Consider the following 24,839-nt stretch of genomic DNA (forward strand, 5'->3'; position numbering starts at 1 on the left):
ATATTTTTCACAATGTTGACTAGTTCTGGGATTGTATTGAATTATCTTAACACTTCGTTATTAATGATCTTAATAGTCCATGCAATCTTCAGGATCCTTCTCTATAGTCACATTTCCAAAACTTGCAGTTTTCGATTCATTTTGTATCTAGGATAAGACCATAACTCTAAAAACACACAAAAGTTGATAAACACGGCGCAACAACCCTATTAAACATAATTTGAATAAATCCTACTATTCATAGTAAAAACATCGTAAATACCATAGAAACCAAACTGTCTTCCTGAAGCAATGTTGTTACAGTTAATTTCGCTAATAAATTTCAATTTAATTTGATTCGAAAACTAAAATCAATTTTAAATGTAGAATTTACGTATATTACATAGGATGCCGTTGTACGCGATCTGGCGCTGCTATAGCAGTTGCTAAGAACAACCGCCAAACAATAACAGAAATAATTTTCTCTTGTCAAAGTCAGAATCTTCAAAAATTATAAAATCTTTCAAAATTTAAACCGCCCTCATTGGAAAAATACCGAAAAGTGTTTAAAGCGTCCATTCACAAAGTAATTATTGCTATCTTGTAAGTTTAATTTAAATTTTACTTACTCAAACCCGTGATAATTGTGAAAAAGTGGCATTAAAAACTAAAAAACTGTGTTGTGAACTATGACCTGCAAAAACCATCGTGGATTGTGGCATTACTTCGGTTTCCAATGTTTTATAGGTATTTCACATATATGTCCTTATATAAAATAAAATTTCTTTTATTCGACACACTGTATTTTATTTATAAAATTAAAAGAAATTAATAGATTTGAATAAATAATATTTGGCGACATAATTCCGAAAAAAGCCGAACCGATCCGAAATTATAAAAAGCTTTGGGTCGCGACCGTTGCAAGAATAGCGCCAAATAGTGTTTTCTTCCAATCTAAACTTTCCAATCTAAACTTGTTGCATTTATCTATGATGTAATTATATATCAAGAAACTATGGTTACGTACTTTGAATTTGACACTTTATGTCAGTTTTTCAATTTTGAATCTCTGAAGCATATTAAAAACTTTTTCGCAAAAGTACGAAATCGTAGAGCTGCCATCGCATCATTGAAAAATATTTTTAGCAAAGTTTAAATTTTTTCTGTAAATTTACACTTTTTCTGTAAATTTACAGAGTTTCTGTAAATTCACACTTTTTCTGTTAATTTCAGCGTTAGTGGCAACAGTGGTGCGTTATTCTATGAGTAGTTCCCATTGAATCGAACGATTGATAATAATTGATTTTATTTACGTTTTTATATTAAGAGTATATATACTTTAGACTAAGAGCTGATGATATATTTAGAGAACATATTTTAGGCAAGTTAGAATAACAAAAATTTATCGTTTATTAACTGGTGAACCCGGAACCCTAAGTCTGGCAGAGGGTTTGAGGTTATTTCGCTACTGCGCTAACCAATGACATTTAAAAAACAATCCAAAAAATATCCTTTAGGCAACTTGAAATTTGTTTATTCTTAAATTTTAATATCTATTTAACCCAGAAATGTATGCCAGATTATTTTTTGGTTATAAAGTGTAACTAGACCATTCTAAATATATTTAATAATTATACCTGGAAAATATACTGTAGGCAATTTAAAATTTTTATAGCGTGTTTATTAGATAATATTAAAAAATATGTGTTAATCGCCAGACGAATTCAAGGGTTTTAAGTACTTGCCAGACGCGAATAAAGATTTTAAATGAGCGCAACAAAAAAGTCTTATGAGTATCTATAAGCGCGAGAAAGATAGTTTATTGAGACCTGTCGGTAGCCGACGCCACTGATTTGAAAATAAGTTTTAATGTATTCGTCCATCATCTCTGGTTAAGTTGCACAATGGTACCTTAACCAGCGGAAAACAAGGCTTACTTGTAACTATTGAGTAACGAACAGAGGCCGAGACGTCGCGTCGTCCTGTTGGGTAGTAAATTTCGCATGCAATTTACAGAAAATCTGTAAATTTACAGGAAATGTGTAAATTTACAAAAAATCTGTATATTTACAGGAAATGTGTAAATTTACAGAAAAAGTGTAAATTTTGCTAAACTTATTTTTCAATGATGCGATGGTAGCTCTACGCTTTCGTACAAAAGAATCACGTTTGAAAACATTTCATTACATTAACGCCTCTCTAGCATCAAAATGTTCTTTTTCCCAGCAAATTCCTTTATTTTTCTGTTTTTATATCGGCCTCTTCTCGTGGCGATGACGCAATCGACGGCCAAAGAAAATCTATTTGTCCCTCGTGTTACATTAAGGCAATTTGTGCATCGGATTACCGCTGTTCCCGCTTTAATCTCGTATAAAAAAACACTAATTGGAGTTAACGAACCAAATTGATATCTTGGGAGAGCCGCAAATACCGATCGGAGAAATATGGAGAGAAATATTATGTGGAGTTTTCCACCAAGCCGTGTTGGTTTCCTTATAACGACTGGATTGTGGGTGCTAAATTTAATTAAAGAGATGTTTGTTTCGAGAAAGTAAACCAGAAAAAATAGACAAACCTTAGTGTACAGGGTGGTCGAAATTAGTCTGTTTTAACATAGAAAACCTACTTCCTGACTAGTGAATTTACTGACTGAATTTATTTTAAATTAAATTAATCGAGTCTTATTAATCAAATTAATCTAGTCAAATAAAAATAATAGTTAGTTTCTAAATACTATACAGGATGAGTTTCCTACGATGTTCTCTATGGATATCTCGGAAACTACTGGAGATAGAGAGTCGGTTAAATGGGGAAAGAATTGCAGTTTTGTGGGGTCATAAATATGCGCCTTTCGGATTTTTCGGAGAAGTTCAAGGCTTACTAGATATTTCGAAAAACACAAATTTTGGCTATTTTAAAACTTGTCTCTAATTCCATTATAATCTACCGTATGATCGAATAAACACGGCGTCAACGATGGCTATGAAATGAACATCGTTGTCATTTTATATGTAAAATTATATGGGAAATATCATCGATCGTCATTTCATAGCCATCATTGACGCCGTTTTTATTCGATCATATGGTATTTTCGATAAAAAGTTTTCAGATAAAAGTTGTAGATAATCACATACCTAATGAGTTTGTGTTGTCTGTTTTTTTTTCTAAAGCCTGTCATTTTTGACATATGACACAAACATTACGTTTTTTTTAAATGGAAATCCTAGTTGGCCATGACTTAATAAAAAGCGCCATTCTTTAAGCTTTTCAGCGATATAGGTATAATATGTTTTATTTCGAAAAATTACAAGTTATAGCCAATTCTTTTCTTTCTTGGCTAATTCCCATACCAATAATACCATGCCAATTAGTTGGCATCAAAAATGAAAAAAATTTTATGTTTTCAAAAAAAAAATATCGTAAAATTCGTAAAGCACTCAATTTAGAATAAAATAATCTAAGAATGGAATGATTCTTTTATAAACCTGCATTAAATCAAATTAAAATAGGTATGTAACTTTTTTTTTTAATTATTAATTAACAGCAATTAGCATTATCATAAATTATAGATAATGTACCAACATATCGAAATAATAATTTCTTTGTTAATACGGTTTAGAATTCTTAAAATAACGGGCAAAAATAATCCACAATTTAAAATAAAATAAAAGTTTCGTTTAAATTTCTTAATCAGCTGATCATTATTAAAGTTCGCAGAAACCCGGGATATATTATTACATTATTCTGAGGAAAATAACGAAAATAATCGATATTTTTGACTCCGCCCCGAAAGGTTCACGATTTGTCCTCCAGTTGGCGGCACATTTTGTCTAGTCGGTTGAACAACTTTAAGAATATATAAACAAGGCTTATATATAAGGTTATTTAATTTCCCCCATAAAAAAGTCAAAAGGAGTTAAATCACAGAACCTAGCAGGCCAAAATATGTGTTCCTTGTTCCAACCCAATTCTCTCTAAATTCAGTTGCAACCCTGGCGTTTTAATTGTAATTGGTAATACTAATATAGAATGTTGATTTACCTTTTCAAAAGTTTTTAATTATGCAGATAAATAATAATACAGAATATTAAATTGTGATAAAAAATAATTAGGCAACTAGGTCAACACAAAATCAAGGTCCGCTTCGATACAAAGATAAAAACGTAATATTTTTCTCATTCTTAGAAATAAATACACATAACTTCATATCGTTGGAAAGGGATAAACGCCAGCATTTTTCTAAGTTCATAGCCAACTAGGATTTCCATTTAAAAAATTATATTTTTTATTATTTCTGACAAAAAGAGCAAGTATAGAAAAAAACTGACTAAGCCACTGGATTCTACTTAAAAAAGTGCCTTAAGAACGTTTTTACAGCATTTTATTATATTATATATTAATCTCTTATGTTTAAAAACAAAATGAATATAATCTATTTTTTTTCATATGAATAATTAGAACAAATTAAAATTCATTAACTCGAACTTAAAATATTTTTCAATGGCAAACTTTCAGCACGAAAGACTCAAAAACAGATTTTCAAATTAAAATTACGCTTTGTATACTTCTATCCAAAAAATTACCGATGCAGATTTGCTTTCATTAATTTTTAGCATGAAATTAATAAAGCAAATCAGACAACAGTAAGCTTGAAATTTTTTAATAGAACTGTCAATTCCCGTAATAACTTCAAACAAAATGCCAGTCAGTCATTTTTAAATTATAACTACAAAGGAATCATACAAGTACTTTGAAATCTGTTGCTTTTTTTCCTGAAATGTTTAATAACTTTAGTATAATTAACCTTATTTCTGTATTTTCAGCGAAAAGGATTATGAAAGCACATTTGGATCTGGCACATAATTACGATTTTTTTTTAAATTTTAATCTTAAATTAAAATTGAATTCTAAACAACTCTTTTTGATATTTTTTTAATCCTTTACTTGTTCTCACATGGTATTCTTTTAATTGGTCTTGAAATGTGACTTGAATCATGATATACAGGGTATTTTAACAAATGCAAAAACTTTAAGGAATTAATTCTTATCAGGAATAAAAGATGTTTTTTGTATGAAAGTTAAAGTCAAAATCTTAAATATATAGAATAGTTATTTATGATATAAGTGCTAAAAGTGGTATTTTATTTTGTGAGAAGGGAAGCTTGGTTAGGTTAGGTTGTGATCCCTTCGAACAAAATAAAATCACTTTTAGCACACATATCATACACTATTTTTTCTACAAACAAGTTTATGCTCGTATATATCAAGGTATTATTACTTTTTACGTTAATGAATAATTCATAATATGTTATTCTGAAATTAAATTAATTATGAAGTTTATGGTTGCTAGGGTAATTGAAAGATTCCAAACATTCGATCATTTGTTGTCTTCTTCTTCTTCAAATGCCTTCTTCATTGCGAAGGTTGGCAATCATCAGTGCTATACGTATTCGTGACACAGCCGACCGAAATAGTTGGTTTGTGGTGCACCCGAACCAGTCACGTAAGTTTCTCATCCATGAGTGGCGCCTTCTTGCTACACTTCTCTTTCCTTGAATTTTTCCTTGTAATATCAGTTGGAGTAGGTGGTACTTTTCTCCTCTCATGACGTGTCCAAGGTACTGAAGTTTACGCCTTTTTACCGTTATGATAATTCTTTTTCCTTTTTTATTCCTTTCAGGATTTCCATGTTGGTCACTTTATCGGTCCATTTTACCCTAAGCATTCTACGGTACAGCCACATCTCGAATGCCTCTAGTTTCCCTATGTCAAGTTTATTCAGAGTCCAAGTCTCTACACCATAATACAGCACCGACAAAACATAGCATCGCACCATTCTGATTTTTAAATCCAAGCTGAGATCGCTGCCACAGAGCACTCTTTTCATTTTCACAAATGTTGTTCTCGCCTGTCCTATTCTAGTTTTAATTTCTTCAGAACAGTCGTTATTTTTATTTACAATTATACCTAAGTATTTATAACTGTCAACTTTTTCTATGGTGTGGTTATTTATATGAATTTGTGAATTGTTTGGTGTTGTTTTGGTTATTATCATAAATTTTGTCTTTTTTACATTTAGTGACAGTCCGAGCTCTTCACTCGATGTATTAACTTTATCTACTAATATCTATAAATCGTTTAGGTTGGCAGCCATCAGGATCGTATCATCCGCATATCTTATATTGTTGATAGGCACTCCGTTAATTTTTAGTCCTTTCGTTTCATCGTCCAATGCTCGTTTCATTATTTCCTCTGAATAGAGGTTAAATAACATCGGTGATGTTATTAGCACGCACTCCTGCCTAACGCCTCGACGGATTTCTATTTCTTCGGTGTTATTCCCTTCTATTTTTACCACTGCTTTTGATTAAAATAAAGATTCGTAATAATTTTTATATCTCTGGTGTCTAAGTTCTTTTCTTTCAGAAGCTGGATAAGTTGTTCGTGTCTGACCCTATCGAAGGCTTTGTTGTAATCAATGAAACATATATAGAGATCCTGATTCATATCCATACATCGTTGGGCGAGAACGTTCAAAGCAAATAGTGCTTCTCTTGTGCCTAAGCCATCTCGGAAACCGAATTGAGTCTCGCTGTTATCCTGTTCTAATGTTTTGTAAATCCTGTGATGTATCACCTTCAGAAGTATTTTTATCGTATGACTCATTAGACTGATTGTTCGAAAGTCCGTGCATTGCCTTGCATTATGTTTTTTCGGGATAGTGACGAACGCTGATAGCAACCATTCCCTGGGTATAATACCTGTTCTGTATATGGTGTTGAACAGATCTGTTAGACTGTGTATGTTTTCCTCTTCTATCAACTTGAGAATTTCAGAGGGTAACTCATCAGGCCCTGCGGCTTTTCCATCTTTTGTGATTTTTATAGCATGGATGACCTCTTCTTTAGTTATTTCCGGTCCGCTGTTTTCTTGTTCTGTTACTATTCTGTTTATATCTCTCTCATCATCGAACAATTCTATTATGTAATTCTTCCACGTTCTTAGTTTTTCTTCCATTTCCATAATGATTTTGCCATTCTGGTCAGTGAGTATTTGTTGTCAACTAATGTCAAATTTGTGCCTCAACTCTTGTAAAATGATGGAAAGGGATCAAGAAACTAAGTGTTTCCCAGCAGAAATTGAAGAAGCGACTAGTAGAATTACGTTTGATTTATCCCAGCAAGTCCAAGGATCAGTACGAGTTTTCATATAATTGATTTTTGAGATTGTGTGACCTAAAAAATGTTAGTGGCACTGGCAAGTTCAGTAAAAAAGTACTTTTGGCATACTTCGAAGTAAAGTCCAAAATATGGAAATCGTCAACGCTTTGGTCAAATTATTCCATGGTCAAGGCGATGATAAAGATTATCAATCAGGACATAAGCAAATATTACAAGTTTATTGCTTTTTTGAAGCAAAAAGGTGAGGGATATCGTCCAAAAAAGCCGAAAATATTGACCAGAGAACAGATCGACAATTTTTTTGCAGAGGCGTCGGATGAAATATACCTTATGAAAAAATTTGCCGTAATTTTCGGCATATTTGGAGCGTGCCGTCATAAAGAACTATGCAACTTGACATTAAATAATATCGAGGATGTAGGAACTTCATTAATCATGCATATTCCAGATACAAAAACTAATGTGGAACGAACATTTGTTATTACTGGTACATTATATTTGAATTATTACAAAAAGTACATAGATTTCCGTCCAGCGACCATCAACCATTCAAGAATACTTATAAAATATATTAAGAATAAATGTGCCACGACTCCAGTTGGAATCAACACATTTGGTAAGAGGCCTGCCAATATTGCTAAATTTCTCAATTTGCCCGATTTTCATACTGGACATTGCTTCCAAAGATCCTCGGTTAGTTTTCTGGCAGATTCTGGGGCTAATCTTAATACAATTAAGCTAACACGGTGGATGGAAGTCCAGTACCGTAGCGGAGGGTTATATAGAAGACTCTTTACAAAATAAAATGAGTATTGCAGGTCAAATTTTATCCAGAACCTCAGCGGATACTACCATTGCTTCTAATCTTGGTACAAGATTCACGTCAGAGATAACTTCTACTTGTACTAAAGCTATAAATGAAATTGGCCATGGAATAACTTATTCCAATTTTTATTTCAATAATTGTACATTTAATTTGAGTAAATAATGATTTTACGTTAACTTAATTTTAATAATGATTTTACGAAAACTAATTTTTCTTAGTTTTTTTTTAATTATCGCTTCAGTATTAAAAGTAAATCACGTGACTTACTTTTAGCACCAGTGCTAATAGTAAATGACTTTTACCATCAGTGACATAATGTCACATTCTAAGCACTGACAGCATACGTTATTGCTCTGAGGAGGCGCTGTCAACATCGCTTCTGTCAACTCTCTCCGTGCTTAACCTCACTTTGTTTTGACGCTCTGTTGTATCCCAGCTTTTAGAAATGGTGATTATTTAAATCTTGCTGTATAATCTGAATCAGCTGCTATTTCGAGGCTACAGGTAAAGATGAGTTATTACCTTTTATAGATTCGATATTATTATTAAATATTTTTAGGGTAGAGTTACGGATGTCCCAACTTGTATTTGTGTTTTGCTGGCACGTTGGCGTCCCTTTTCTTTTGTCCTCCAGAATGTCACATGGAAGAAAGGACATGTTGTTTATTATTTATTGAGCCCTCGGAAGTAGTTCGAGGTAGGTTTATTTTGTTTATTAGACCTTGTTTGGTTTTAAACAAGAGTTTCATATTTTTAGGGTCCAAGATACGGACTGTGTCCAAGATACGGACTGTGTCCAAGGTACGGACTGTGTCCAAGGTACGGGTAGTGTCTTATGTACGGACATTATCTTATGTACGGATGTCCTGTGGACGAGTGTCCCCAGTAAGAACGATTTTTTTTATATATAAGTGCCACAGCGTGGATGTAGCTTGAGTTCCATGCTGCTTCGTTCCCATTTCTAAGCCTAGTCAGTAGCTACGGCTGTAAGGATTCATTGTGTCCTCAATCTGGCCCCTTTTGTTGTTTTGACCAACAGGATCGCCGACAGACAGTACAGAGATGCTAGACCACCTCACGCTGCTACTGTTTGAAGCAAGGTTACATAAAAGAACAGCTAAGTGTATATTTAAGTTCTAGTTTTACATTTAACATCTAAAACATTTTCAGTCTAAAACAATAACGTACATCTTAAGTAATATCGTACAGACTATGTTCAGTGGTTAGATTGTTAAGAACATTCATGTCGATATAATCTTTAAAATATAATTTAGATCTTAGGTTTCACTGCATTACGTCTTGTAATGGTATTACTTTTATAGATATTATTGCACTATTTTAATAGATGGATAATCAAACATAGATTCTAGAATCTACAGGTTGCAACACATCAGATTTAACACCGCATAAAATTTAACAATTTAAATAAAGTAATGCTACTTTTCTTATATTTTCAATAACGTTACACGCATTGTATTTTTTCATAGTCTTTTCATAGAACATATTTAATATTATTTACATACATAGTTTTACTCAACAAATAATTACTATAATAATTATTAAAATTGTACAAAGCTATTTACCATCAGAATTCATCATGAATAAATATAGTCATTAGTTTTAAGTATTATACAATTGTGTTTTCTTTCTCTGTACACGCCTGGCGCCCAATATCTATATATCTTTTGTTAATTATTACTGATTAATTTTCTCTTTAGTGAAATACTTTATCCACGACTGCTCTCCGATGAAAAGCTGCCGTTCGCAGTAGTAGTGGTTTAAAAAAAACGCTACAACATTTAATTTGAGTAAATAATGATTTTACGTTAACTTAATTTTAATAATGATTTTACGAAAACTAATTTTTCTTAGTTTTTTTTTAATTATCGCTTCAGTATTAAAAGTAAATCACGTGACTTACTTTTAGCACCAGTGCTAATAGTAAATGACTTTTACCATCAGTGACATAATGTCACATTCTAAGCACTGACAGCATACGTTACAAATTTACATTTTTACTGACGTTTGTAGAAAAATATAATTTTATAATTATAGATACCATGTTATAAAGATATTTTATATATTTTGTGTAAGATAACAATACTATTAATGCGTTCTCACAACATAGTGTGCAACTCTATATAACATAAAGGTCTCGACACAAAAGACACCACCATTAGTTACAGTAAAGTGGCTCATCTACTCGAAACGGACATTAAATGGCCATATTATTGGACGGGACATGTCCTTTAATGAGGTGGGCGTGGGATTAAATGTAAACCAAGAACTGACAAGGTCAAGCGAAAATAATAAACGAATAAATGCTTTTTCCTTTAAAAGACTAGAAACTACGACTTAAAATTCTTTTATATTATTATAAAATCAATATGAAAAATATAGACAAAGGCACGAAACTAACTTTATTGAAGTGAAACTTATTTGCATAAACTTAAAAAATACAACTTATGTGAAAATTTCACAGTTTATATGGTTTTTTGATAATTTAAAAACTTTGATATGATTCCCGGTGGCGTAGAGGTACAGCCTCTCGTCTACCAATCTCAAGGTTGTGGGTTCGAATCCTACACCCGGCATTTTATCAGCCGACTATTTTTATTAAAATAAAAGTAGTTTGGGTACCTAGGTTGACTCAGCCTTAAATCAGTACTTGGGATTCACAATCCTGAGGTAATAATAGGCGGTTGAAGCGTAGTGCTAGCCACATTACCTTGCTTGTATACCGAACGGCTCTAGCATGGCAATCTGTACCTTGCTACTCCTAAGGCGTTAAACGCTATATACGGGAGCTATTATTATTATTAAAAATTTTGATAATTTAAACTAACAAACCGAACCAATATTTAAGAAGATATTTAAGTTATTGGTTAAAATATATATGAACACCCTGTACATATAGGAAGAAGGACGAGTAAATTATTCCCTTAATTGAAAATTAGTGGTAGCTATGAAATATATATATATATATATATATATATATATATATATATATATATATATATATGATTATGCATAAAGTTCTTAAAGTAAATTGAAAATAAACTTTATTCTTTTCACAATGCCGCTGGTTACGATTCTCAAATTCTTACAAACTTATACCTAACCTGAACATCTGCAGATATTATATAGATCTTTTTACATTAAAGCAAACTATATGGAAAGGCAACCGTAAAAGTGTTTATGATGTTGTTTACCTTTGTTACATCTACGTTTTATGGTTAATGAAGGAAGTATACCTTGTAATAAGTTCTAGAAACCTACGGTAATAGGTAAGGCATAAGACCGTGGAAATGGGTTATTACGTGTTGAAAACTTACTGACACAATACTAATATTTTTCACGGCTTCCTTGAAATATTGTTTGTATATTGAATATCGAATAAAAAGATTAAAGAAGGAACAATTGAAGAAATTTAGGTGGAGAATAAAAAATAAGAATAATTTGTTGGTTTTTTATTTCACGATGTCAATTAATGTTATTATTTATTAAATAAAAAATATTCCTAATAAAATAGATAAGTTGTATTACTTATTTAACCTGTCGGTGACCCTACGGGGTATTTTAGATACCCCAGATGCGTTTTTTTAATAACTTTTAAAATTTTTATTGTTTTAAAGTTCTGACACAATATCCGTCTAAATTGACCATCTATAAACAAACATAAATATAATAAATAAATAACATAAACTAACCGCAAAAAATTACAAAAAAAACGCAAATTTTATAACCAAATTCAAATGTGTCAATTGAAACGTGATATAAAACAAATTTATTATTGTTTTTATACTATAAAAACGGGTTAAAATATATTACCATAGTATGTCTATTTTTTAAATATATAAATTTAAACTGTGTATATGTTACAGTAAAAGTTGGAAGTTGGATTGTTAACAATTACTAGTAAAAGCTCACATTCACTGATTTGCTAACACTACGCCAGTAAAGGTTCGACAGCTATTTTTGAAACCAACATTTACTAGTCAACGCTAGCATTCCCTGGACGATAGCAGTGAGTTTGAAAGACTCAGTTAGCGCGGTTGCCACATGTTGTAAAATATATGAATAAATAAAGATAAGTTGAATAATAGGCAATATAAGGATAACATTAATTATTGAGCTAAACGTTGGCAACGTTGACAGACATCTGGTGTAAATTCGCTTTGTTTTTTGTGGTTATGTATAATTGTTTTGTTATAGTTGTAAAAAGTGCTGTGCGGTATTTTCCCTATGGACGAAATTTTCTGTGAAAAATTAAGGTAAACTAGGCACTCGCAAGAATCTAACAATGCTTGTTTTTCATTTTTGCAATTTTTCGTTACTGAAGTCATAGCAAAAGTTAAGCGTGCAAGAGAAAATGAGTTGTTCCTAAGTATGAGTATATAAGTTCCTAAATGAGTTGTTATTAAGGAACCTAGTGACTATGAACTTATTACACATTTTGATATGCTTGAAGTAGCGTGTAATAACTCCCGTTGAAGAAAATTCGGGCTTACCTTTATTTTGTCCACGGTGAAGAACTTTATTAAAAAACCTTGTACCAATAAGTAATCTTATGTTTACGAATGTTTTTTTAATTGTTTTGTACGCTTTAAAATGTTTACTATGGTTTCCCTTTTAATATTTAGAAGGTTATGTCGTTATTTTCTATAATTTTTAATAAATATACTAAAGAAGTAGATTGTAATTTTAAGATATGTGGATCAGCTTGAATCTTGAGGTGATCCAATATTCTTAAAAGTTTTACTTGTTCTAACTTCCACCAACATTTTTCCTCTCCGCACTCGTCCTGTGCAATAGAATAACTTTTACTGGAGACCTTTAGTAAATGTTACTTTCAATAGTGAATATTAAAAATTACTAGGAAAAGTCGACAAATCTCTTTAAAAAACAATATTCACTAGTCCAATGCGTAATTGCTAGCATTTCCTAGTGAATGTTAACAATCACTGAATTTCCGACTTTCACTGTAACATATATATAACATCTTTTTGATTTTCTAAACCTATTGATCACTTACATTTTGGAATTAGTAATAAAAGACTTAGTTTTTCATAAAAATATTTAAAGAAAATGTATTAAATATTTGAGGTCAAGCTTTATTTCATAAATGTTCATTTTTAATTCTAGCGATTGACAGATACCAATAAATTTTATGAAGTAAGCGTAAGAGTATACGAAGGAAACCTAATATAATATTGAAGGTATTAATATCCATCAATCTTATTGCCTACACATATGTCGGTCACTGTGAAATATTGATATCATCACCTAGTTTATATATTACGCATTATTTTTTTCGTAAAGCTCAATAGAAGAAGATGGCATAGAAAAAAAAGCAATACTATGAAACAAATTTCGAGAGAAAGAAGATTAAATAATATTAGACACATCTATTTTTGCAAGTATTTAGTGTTACATTTATCTATTCTAAATAAATCTATAGTTAATATAAATGTAGGATACTTTATTTTATAATCCATAATTGTCTATAAACAAATGTGAGAAATAATCTAAATCGTAAAACTTCTGAGCATATACAGGGTGTCCCACGCTGATCGTGCATTAGAAGCTTCTATAGAACTACAACATCTAGCTCGGAGATTTTTTGCATATCATAGTTTCACAACGAGATCTATCGATTAAAAATATTTTCAATATGGCGGCACTTCCGGAAATACCGGAAGTTGACAGCAACTTTTTTATTTTAAATGGGCGCCTCCATTTTTTATTATGTACCTAAGTTCTCTGCAAAATTTTATGAATTTTGATATTAAATACTCTATATCTAACATTAAAAAAAAGTATTTAAAATTTTTGAACGAAAAAAACGTTTTAAAGCGTATATTTTTCTTGATTTTAACTAGTAGCCTATGACTTTAAACGTCAAGTGATGTAAACTAGACCTAACACTAGATCTGACCATGACATATTTTGACGCTTTGTTCAAAAAGCAGCATCATTTTCGAGCCAACTTTGCCCTGTTTTTTTTTCGATCATACGGAATATTAATTATATCAGCTATTAGATATCACTAAATAGCGAAAATACTAGATATATTTTTATAAATACACTTTTTAGACTCTTAAGGTAGGCAGTATTATTTGTACTATAGGAAATACAAATAATTCGTTTTCTGACAGATGGAAATAAATTGTCTGACCGTTTGATACTTAATGTCGAAGGAAACTTATATAGATAAAATCAAGGAAAATATACGTTTTCTACCTCAATCTTAAATAACTTAAAAACGATTTATTTTAGGTATAGGAACATGTATAGTTAAAAAGTAACAAATTGAAAACCCGTTTCATTAGTCGAATAAAAAAACTGGGTTTCCATTTGAAAAAAATGATTTATGATAATTTTTTTATCACTCAATTCCATGACAGCTACCGCCATTATTATATAACATTTGAACAAGTTAATCTTTGAAATAGATAGCCACATGTCTTCTCTTTATGTCACAGTGGCTGTGGTAATCACTAAATTTGATTTTTAGATTATACAAATTTTCTTGACAGGTAGTTTTTTTCGTCCAAAAATTTTAAATAATTTTTTTCTCAAAAACGGTTAATGTTAGATATAGAGTGTTTAATATCAATATTCATAGAATTTTACAGAGAATTTAAGTACAAAATAAAAAATGGGGGCACCCATTTAAAATAAGAAAGTTCACAACTTCCGGTATTTCCGGAAGTGCCGCCATATTGAAAATATTTTTAATCGATAGATCTACTAGTTGTAAAACAATGATGTGCAAAAAATCTCCGATCTAGATATTGTGGTTCTCTAGAACCTTCTAATGCACGCTCAGCCTGGGATACGCTGTATACTAGAATAAGATATTTACCCGTGCAGGAGATATGTGCAGTGAAGCATGAGGTTGTCCACCGAGGACACGAGCATTGAAGAAGGCTGTCATAAACTCATCATACAGTCTCAGGGCTTTGACAAAAGCCAGAGGTCTTTTCTCTTCCAGAGGTCAGTCCTCCATCTCCGATATCAGTCTATTCTATATTCGATATCAGTTTATGGCACGAATTGTTGTCGTCTCGGCGCACTCAGTGATGAAATGTTCTGTTGTTGAGAATCTGCATCCGATGCATCGGTGCTCTGTTGTTTAATAGAAGGACTACTTTAAGAAGCATCTTAATGAAATCAAAATTATTTATTAAAAAAAAGTGATTTTTTTGCACTAATTTTTATTACTTTATATACTGACTTATAATTGACTATTTTGTCACAGTAAAAAGGGGCTGTGTATATTTATTTTACATATAAATTTTATTCTGGCAAATTTATTCCGTTCTCTAGAGTTTGTGCAACAATCAATCGATATCAAATCCGGATTTCTACTGTTTACATTTCGAATACATGTCATATTTATGAAGGTCTAGTTTTTAAGGTTGAAAAGGCACCTTTCTTTTTGAAAATTAAAGGCACACATCTCCTTTACAGATCCATGTCGAAAGGTAATCCGTTTACTTTAGATTACGTGATAGCATATACAGGGTGACAATTTTAAAAGACGCAACCGGGGACATCTTTTAGACCAAAAATATTATCATTTATAAAATATAAGATTTCAAGTATATCAGAGAGGAGAGGAAACCCAAATGAGATACCTTATGATGAAAAAAAAACGGCTTTAAAGACAGCTGGGGAATGACAATCGATGATAATTTTGGCGAGGTCAATCTCTAGACAACATTTACTATAGAATGAAATAAAACTTGACACTAATTAATTAAAATAAATTTATCTCTCCAAAAAAATCCTTTATGGGTATTTCGCCACTGCACTGCAAGAAAATCTACAAAATAAAATAGTTATTTTTTGTAAACACTTCTGCGTTAAACCTAAACGGACACTGCTTGTCAGAAGTTATGTTTACAGTTATACAAATTTGCCTAACAAAGAAAAAAATGCTTAACAGTTTCGGAAAGTTTATCTCTTTCCGTCGTCGGAAGCAAAAAAAATACAAAGAATAAAGAAAAAAACTGTTTAAAATATTTAAATTCAATTATTCGAGAACACTACTTTTTTAAAACAGATACGTCTACAAGAAACCGTTGACGTTAGAACGTCAACGGTTTTTTTTGCTTCCGACGACGGACAGAGATAAACTTTCCGAAACTGTTAAGCATTTTTTTCTTTGTTAGGCAAATTTGTATAACTGTAAACATAACTTCTGACAAGCAGTGTCCATTTAGGTTTAACGCAGAAGTGTTTACAAAAAATATCTTTTTTATTTTGTAGATTTTCTTGCAGTGCAGTGGCAAAATACCCATAAAGGATTTTTTTTAGATGAATCCGCCACATAGGTATAGACAGTTTTTAAAATAAATTTAATTTTGACAAGTTTTATGTCAATTTTTAGTAAATGAACCATTATGTGTGCTTAAAATTATAAATTTAAATACAATAAATTAACAAAATATGAACGCGCTTAACTACTACTAATTTCGGAACGCCCTTGAAATTTTTTGAAATATGTATGTGAATTGATCTCAGACACACCTCATAGTGGATAATAACTAAATATTGATGACGTAACATTGAAAGTTCATTGTACAGTTGTCCAAAAAAATCCTATATGGGTATATTTTGCCACTGCAAGATAATCTACAAAATAAAATAGTTATTTTTTGTAAACACTGCTGCGTTAATCCAATGGAAACTACCTGTCAGCAGTTAGGTTTATAGAAAAACAAATTTGCCTAACGAACAAAAAAATGCTTAACGTCTCGGAAAGTTTATCTCTTTCCGTCGTCGAAAGCAAAAAAATACAAAGAATAAAGGAAAAACTATTTAAAATATTTAAACGTAACTATTCAAGAACACTTTAGTATTTTTTTAAACAGATACGTTTACAATAACCGTAGACGTTCTGTTAAAATGACATTTTATCAAGTTAAATTTCAAAATTAACAATTATTACCTGATAACCATTACTTAATAAAGTAAAACCAAAAAGCCTCAAACTTTCTGTATGATTATTTTTAATTTGTTTTTAATTTTTACGTACGTTATGCTTGTTTATGTTATGTTCTTTAAAATTAAAGAAGCGATTGCTATTACTAACCTCTACAGATGAGGCTATCCCTTCTTTCATTATAATTTTGGCGTTGTTTTTGTTGTTCATTTTACAGGTTATAACTATTTAATAATGCAGTTATAAATATTGTATTAATGATGTATAATTGATCGAAAAACAACGGCATCAGCGATGGCTATGAAATGAAGATCGCTGTCATTTTTTATATGTAAATTATATGGGAAAAATGTCATCGATCGTCATTTCCAGGTTAATTTTGAGTTTTTAATATTAAAATTTACGTTTTTTTTAATATAAAACCATCAAAATATTATTTATTATGAAACTTTTTTAATAAATTTGATATATAAATAAAATAACTTTTTTAAAAGTCTGCTTGTTTTAATATTAGAATTAATTTAAAAGTATAATCTAATTTTTACCGTACAACTTGCTTAAAATATATACCGTTTTCTCATATTGGTAGGAAATAATAATTCCTTTTAGAAGCAAGGAAACCATTTTATTACTAATTTAAAATTTACTCATAAAAGTTTGGAGATAAAAATACATTGAGACTTTTTAGGACACTATTCATATTTTTGCTGATTTTCTTATACACAGGGTGAGTCTTAAATAATTGCAAATATTTTGGTTGGTAGATCTAGATAAAAGAAACATATTCTCATTTTACTGTTTTTCAAATAAGTCCAAAATAAACGAGTTATTTTACTATGAAAATTTCCAAAAAAATTAATTTTTTGTTTAAATTTTGAGAACCACTGGACCTTTCCTGGGTTTTCTTTCTTGTAAATTTAATTTACTATCAATGGTGCCATATTATCAAGAAATTATGTTTTTTAATTAAAAACTAAAAAAAAATCCAAGAAATTCCAATATTTTTTTTGGCGAAGAAAAAAACTCATAATCGTGTTATTTATCGTGTGTGTCCTTATTTAAGACCCCTGTATAACTCTGAATTATATGCTAAAGAGAGGACTGATTGCCCTTGTGTAAAAATTTTTATATTATTGTGTAAGATTATATAATTTTTTTTATTTATTGATATAACATTTTGTTATTGATATAATTTTACTTTTATTTTCAGAAGGCTATCCAGCTTCAGAAGATGATTATTCCGAAAACTCTATTGACAGATTTCTGCAACCAGCGCAAAAGTAAGAGCATAAAGGTGTACATGTTAATGTAATTTATGTTTTCCTGTACATAAGAACACCTAAACTGTATCAAATAAAGCATTAATATGTAGTAATTTCATATATTTATCTTAAATATTATAATGTCCCAGGCTGAGCGAGCATTAGATGTTTTTAGAGAACTACAATATCTAGATCGGAGATTTTTTGCACATCATTGTTTCACAATGAGGTCTGTCAATTAAAAAAATGTTTTCAATATAGCGGCACTTCTGGAAATACCGGGAGTGGACAAAAGCTTTCTTATTTTAAAAGGGTACCCTTTGTTTTATTACATACTTAAATTCTCTGTAAAATTTATTAATTTTTTCAATATCTAAAATATTATAGAGAAAATGCTAATCATAAGCAATTAAGTTATGAAAAAAAATTATATTTTTTTCTCAAACATGAAATATATTTTGCTCAAATTTTTGATCAAACATTCTATACCTAACATTAAAAAACGTTTTTGGGAAAAAAATATTTAAAATTATTGGGGGAAAAACAAAAATGCATTGAAAGTGTTATGATAAAATCTTAGGACACTATTCATATTTTGCTAATTATCTTACATACAGGGTGAGTTTTAAATAATTGCCAATATTTTCAGGGTTGGTAGATCTCGATAAAAAAAACATATTTTCATTTTACTGTTTTTCAAACAGTTCCAAAATAACCGAGTTAAAATAAAATTGTATAGCCGAAACGTCAAATTTAGTGAATCAAAGTGCCACAGTCCCTGTGATATAAAGAGAAAACATGTGGCTATCTATTTCAAAAATTGAATTGTTTGAATGTCATATTATATTGGCCGTAGCTGTCATGGAAGTGAAAGATTAAAAAATATAATTTTTTCCATCGCAACTATTAAAATTCCCTTATATCTTATCTTTGTTATAGATAAAATAGTACTTTAACTGCAAGGCTTACTGCAAATGATACTTTAACAGCGAGGAGAGGTTAAAAACTTTATTTCTATTCACACGTTTTTTACTTGCTTCCATTTTTGAAAAATTTTGTATTCCTTTTCATAAGTTATTAGGGATTTAAATGGAACTAGTTTGGATATGGCGTTTGTCGCCTCAGCCTGAATATCTGTTGGTAATTTACTTATTTCGTTTTGAGCCATTTCTGGCTCCAATTCAATCAGCAATCGACACGAAAGAGAATTAAAAAATATTGACTCAAAACTGACAACTAAAGAGACAGCTTTATTTATTTGTCAAATTACATAGAAACCAACGCCAACCCGGCACAATATTTTTTCTAATCGTAATAAATTCCTTGAAATAATAATTTCTGAATATTTTTTAAAACGTACTTGCTATGGAAAAAAATATTATTTTATACAAGACGATAAAATTGCATTATCGTATAAAATACCATTTTATCGTCTTGTATACAAAATAACTAAAATTATTTTTTTCAAATGGAAACACAGTTTTTTTTTATTAATTAGATATCATTGTGAAACAATCATGTGCAAAAGAATCTCCGATCTAGATATCGTCATCAACTTTCATAGAACTATTGTAAAACAAGAAATATATGAAACTATTTAGAAGAGAGCACATTTTTTAAATACAGTAACTGAAAACACAGTTTTTTGTGTGATCTTTAGCTTCATTAATATAGAAATATATAAAAAATGTGCTTTAATAATTTTGTTCTTCTTTATTTCAACAAACCACCTTTCATATTTCGTTACGCTTATATTATCACATTTATATTTTTAATATACTGTCTCTAAGAAATTGGAGTCTGTTATAACCACATCACCATTAATATTGTGTGCTTCATTAGATAAATGAGTGTCAACAATACATAAAAAAACGAAAAAATCTGAAGAACAAAAAAAGCACATTTAAATTTTCTATTTATACTAAATTGTGTCTGTTTCAAAGATTTTTTCGTTAGAAAAATCTACAAATTCATATAACCTAGTACATATTATGCCTACATCAGAATGACTTGAATTAATGTTAATATTATCCTAAAAGTTTTAATTAGAACTTTACTGAAATGTACATTAATTATAGCTCCCAAGGTCCAAATTTTCTTTTAGTTTGGGGAGAGATAAAGTTTGAAAGCATTATTAATTAGACCCTTTTTTGAGTTAATTGTATATTAAATTAAATTACTTAACAATTAGCCAGAAAAAAAATTGGTTAAACAATTTGAAACGGTTAGGCTTAAAGCTTTATTCATAACCTCGCAATTAGTGGAATATATTAGTGGTTTCAATTACACTTTATACTTTTTAGTTTACGATTATTTACTATATCTAATAAACACAATTAAAATTAATATAATATCCTGTCAACAGCTAGCGTCAGTCAATTGTATCCATAGAGAAAGCCTAATATATAGCTTATAAAACAATCAACATTTGATTTCTAACCACAATTTCTCTTGACGGAAGATAATCAAAAGTCAAAATGACATTTCTCGCAAATTTTGAAGTATAATTAGTAGAAAAGTTAAAAGTTTGATAACTTTTTCTACTACTTGAAAAAGTCTACCATTAATTTTGACGTTCTGAATGATTACATTCAAATTAAAAGAACAAACTTGCTAATCGAAACAACTAATTTATTCCACTAATTGCAAGGTTCTGAATGAAGCTTTACTTCTAATAATTAATAAAATTCTAAATATTAAATGTAAATTGATAAAAGTATCAATAAAAATAATTTTAGGTAATTCATTTAAATAATATTTAAAATAAATTTACACATGTAATATTACGTTGTAAAAGTAGGTTTGTATGAATTTGTAATTTATGTAGGGCATTAGTGTTACGTGTGGTAGAAATTTAACCTCGTCCAATTAGCAAATTAAGTGTACAAATAATCTAATATTACCATCAATATACACGTATAAAAATATCATTCCGTTCTGTTTAATGTAGACTTTGTAAGCTTATCTCCTTGTATAAAATATATTTCATGTTTGAGAAAAAAATATAAATTTTTATCATAACTTAATTGCTTATGATTAGCATTTTCTCTATAATATTTTAGATATTGAAAAATAATATGTTTTTGAAAAGGCTCACTTAATGGAATATAGGGCTGTTGGATGAAGTTAACAGTAGAATGTGTTTTGATGATTTCAAAATTATCTTATGTTTTTTTCTTTAAAATAAAATCTTTTTGGAAGGTTTCGAAATCAAAACTGAGCTGAGCGTTTCTTTAATATTATAACAAAATATAATTAATGGTAGACTCCTATAAGTCAATTATATTAATAGAATCTTTGACTAATTTAGATATTACAATATTAGACATTTATACACTCAAATGCAACAAAAACGCGACGGAGACATTTTTGGCGAATTTAAAGTGTTATATGTTTGCTATTTTTAGCCCTATTTTTATGAATTTCTTAGCAAGCTGTATATAATTATATAGTAAACGCCACGAATGTTTGGGAGTGATTCATCGGTCGCTACCATGTGAACTAATCTGTTCAAGGTCACATAAAACTTAATTCCAGTGCCGTGGTGTTTCAAGTCATATAATAATCAATATATAATCTGTTGTAATTTGTTGTTTTAACTGTCAAAGTCTTGTCAAAACATATATTTGGTTATATGTAAATATAAACTGGAATGCTTCATTGGTCGCACTGCAAGCACACCAATGGACTGACGCACAAAAACGAATCAATCAAAGAAACGCGATATAGTATCGTCTTTGTCAATCACGCTAACATTTTAGAATAAGTAGGAGGAGCGCAGGCATATGATTAGACCGGGCCTTTAAAAACCTACGTCTGCGGTAAAAATTTACGTTTTTAATGTAAAAATGGTAGCGCGCGTGTCGATTCTAACTTCATCAAGCGATGAATCACTCCCAAACATTCATGGCGTTTACTATATCAACTTTAATTCGTAAACTCAGTTTTTTATAAACTATAAATATTTGGTATTACAGGGTTAAACGATGGGTTGTTTTTTTACCTTAATTTTAAAACACCCTGTGCAATAATTTCGTTTGTAAATTTTCTTAAAATATAATTTTATGGTCAGAACCATGTCTTCTGAGCATTTTATTTTTTGGATCGTGTCAATACATGCCTTGGTTAATTTTTAAGAGCGAAATGAACTTGCCGCCAACAAATTGCAATTTTTTCAATTATCGTTTCTTCTTGAAGTTGTTTTTCAATATGACAAGGCGGCTTTAGTAATTATTGTGAACTATATACTACTATGAACTGCCCATCATGTTCGACGTTTGGGAAATGCTTGGCAGGAGGGTTAAAGGCCGCGAAGCGGTACCAACCTCATTAAATGAACTTCGCTTAGTCCTTAAAGAAGAATGGAAAAACATAACGCAACATGATATATACAGCGTCAATGACAGTATGAACGGACGTATAAAGGCAGTAATAGCAGCCAAGGGAGGTAATACAAGGTATTAGGGTATTTTTACATTTTTTTGTTTGTATACTTGAGTAGGTATTACAGATTTTTTCTTTAATGTCGTTAGTTCTGTTATCGTTATTAATGTTTATTAAAATCCGGACTGTATCGTAAGTCTTTAACGTTTTTTTTTAATTTAGTATAGATTGTCCAATGCAGCGTAATATGACGTTGCTGCAATACTAACCAAAATCATCCCGTCATATTAAAAAATTACACCAAAAATTAACAATAATTGAAAGAACTGCAAATTTACCGTTATTAATTCATTTCGCTCTTAAAATTAACCAAAGCATGTTTTGACATGAATCAAAAAACAAAATGCTGAGGATTCAAGGTTCTGACGGTAAAATTATATTTTAGAAAAACTTACAAACGAACTTATTGCACGAAGTGTTTTAAAGTGAAGGTAAAAACAACTCTTCGATTAACCCATTTAGTTTTTTAGTAATTGTCATATTATGCCAATTACTAAAGTTCGTAAAAAACTGAGTTTACGTATTAAAGTTGATATAATACATATAAGTTGATATAAATCATATACAGCTTGCTAAATAATTCGTTAAAATAGAGCTAAAGATAACAAATATATAACACTTTAAATTTGACTGAAAATTATCCTTTGCTTTTTTTTGAATCTGAGTGTAGCTTCGAAACCTACCAAAAAATAAGTACCTAATACAAAAAACATTTTAAAAGTAAAGCAACAAAAATATGAGATAATCCTGAAATCGTTGACCAATCAGCCTCAGTTAGATGTGGTTGTAAGTGACATCTAATTTCCGTTTTGCAGACGTCAGACCTCTTCAATAATTTACCTTTTCAGACGCGCATGTGTCAGGAGAGGGGGTAATTGCGACCACAGGCCCAACGACTGTTGCTATAACAGCTCGTGCAGGTGCAACTTATGGGGGGCCAACTGTAGATGTCAACGGATGGGCCTCTTCCAAAAATGGGGTTAACACCAAGCCCCTAAGCCAAACGAAATAATAGCCTAATAGAGCTTCCTTAAATGCTTTAAAATATGTTTGTTTTCCGATCATTTAACGCTTGCTTAACAGTACAAAACAGTTATACAATGGATAGTGTTAGATTTCTTTGCTATTAGGCTGTTAGAGACATGATTTCAAAATCGGGACAAAAGCTTTGAGCGCTCGCTCAGTGACGGTTCTTTATTTTTATCGAGATTATTTCCGAAGACTGACTTTTTGGACTTTTTCGAAAATGTCACTGTGCGAGTGGACTCGAAGCTTTTGTCCCAGACCCACTGCACTGAACAATGGCTGACGATTTACTATTTAACTATATCAGTATTTAGCATACATATTTTATTTATATATAACTATATCGTTGTGTCAAAAACTATTAAACAAAGATAAATATCTTGAATAAGGTGTTTTTTGGTTTCGATTAATAATTGTCCTTTGGTAAATAAATATCGAAGCAAAGCTGTTTATGAAACTTTTCTGTATCTTAATATCGAAACTAGAAAAAATCGAATTGTCTACTATTTTTTCTAGTTTCCAAACTAGCTAGCTGCCTCTCTACTAAAAGTTTATCCAGCCACACCTTTAGTAGATTTGGCATGACTATCTAAAACAATATATAGAAATAAAGCAGGACCTTCCAAAATATTTTAGCTTCTACAGGCTATATTTCTATATATGCATCGAGACAAATATTTAAAGAAAAGAATAACAAAACATATAACCAGAAATGTAATTTATCTAAATAAATGTATAATAGACTTTAGGAGAATTCTATTGTGGTTAATTGAGGTGATAAAAAAGCCTAATGGTTAATCAGTAGAGAACAAAAATATATAAATTTATCCTTAAATAAAGCAACTGTAATTCTAACGTACATATATATTGAGACTTAAAATTATTTATATATGTGAAAAGGGTACAACGTTCAGGATTCTGTCAATACAAATATATCAATTGGCCTAAAAATTTACTGTGTTTTATTTGCCTTTTCCAAAATAGTCCTATTCGTTCATTCCATCAGCAAACCAGTGATAAAATATGGTATTTTCTGAGTAAGTAGTCTGAAACAATTTGGGGAAAAATTATTATTCAGTTCTGTTTAAAGTGTATTTGCCATAATTTATTAGGGTATGAGTAGCATCTTTTTGTACTTTTTTCAACCTTTTAATTATAAAGTCAATTCT

The 24,839-nt window shown here is 30.3% G+C and overlaps 1 protein-coding gene across 1 annotated transcript in view; it reads left to right on the top strand.

Moving 5' to 3' along the window:
• LOC115888140 (U8-agatoxin-Ao1a-like) overlaps window positions 1–24,630 on the top strand; it is an 86,044-nt gene extending 61,414 nt beyond the window's left edge. Inside the window, exons 2-3 of the mRNA XM_030907732.1 lie at window positions 18,150–18,219; window positions 23,493–24,630. Coding sequence (XP_030763592.1) covers window positions 18,150–18,219; window positions 23,493–23,628 — 206 coding nt within the window. The 3' untranslated portion in view covers window positions 23,629–24,630. The remainder of the gene's footprint in view (window positions 1–18,149; window positions 18,220–23,492) is intronic.
• Window positions 24,631–24,839: the final 209 nt, after the last annotated feature.

This window comes from Sitophilus oryzae, unplaced genomic scaffold (genome assembly GCF_002938485.1).
Source record: "Sitophilus oryzae breed Bouriz unplaced genomic scaffold, Soryzae_2.0 scaffold_684_pilon_pilon, whole genome shotgun sequence".
NCBI classification, from domain to species: domain Eukaryota; kingdom Metazoa; phylum Arthropoda; class Insecta; order Coleoptera; family Curculionidae; genus Sitophilus; species Sitophilus oryzae.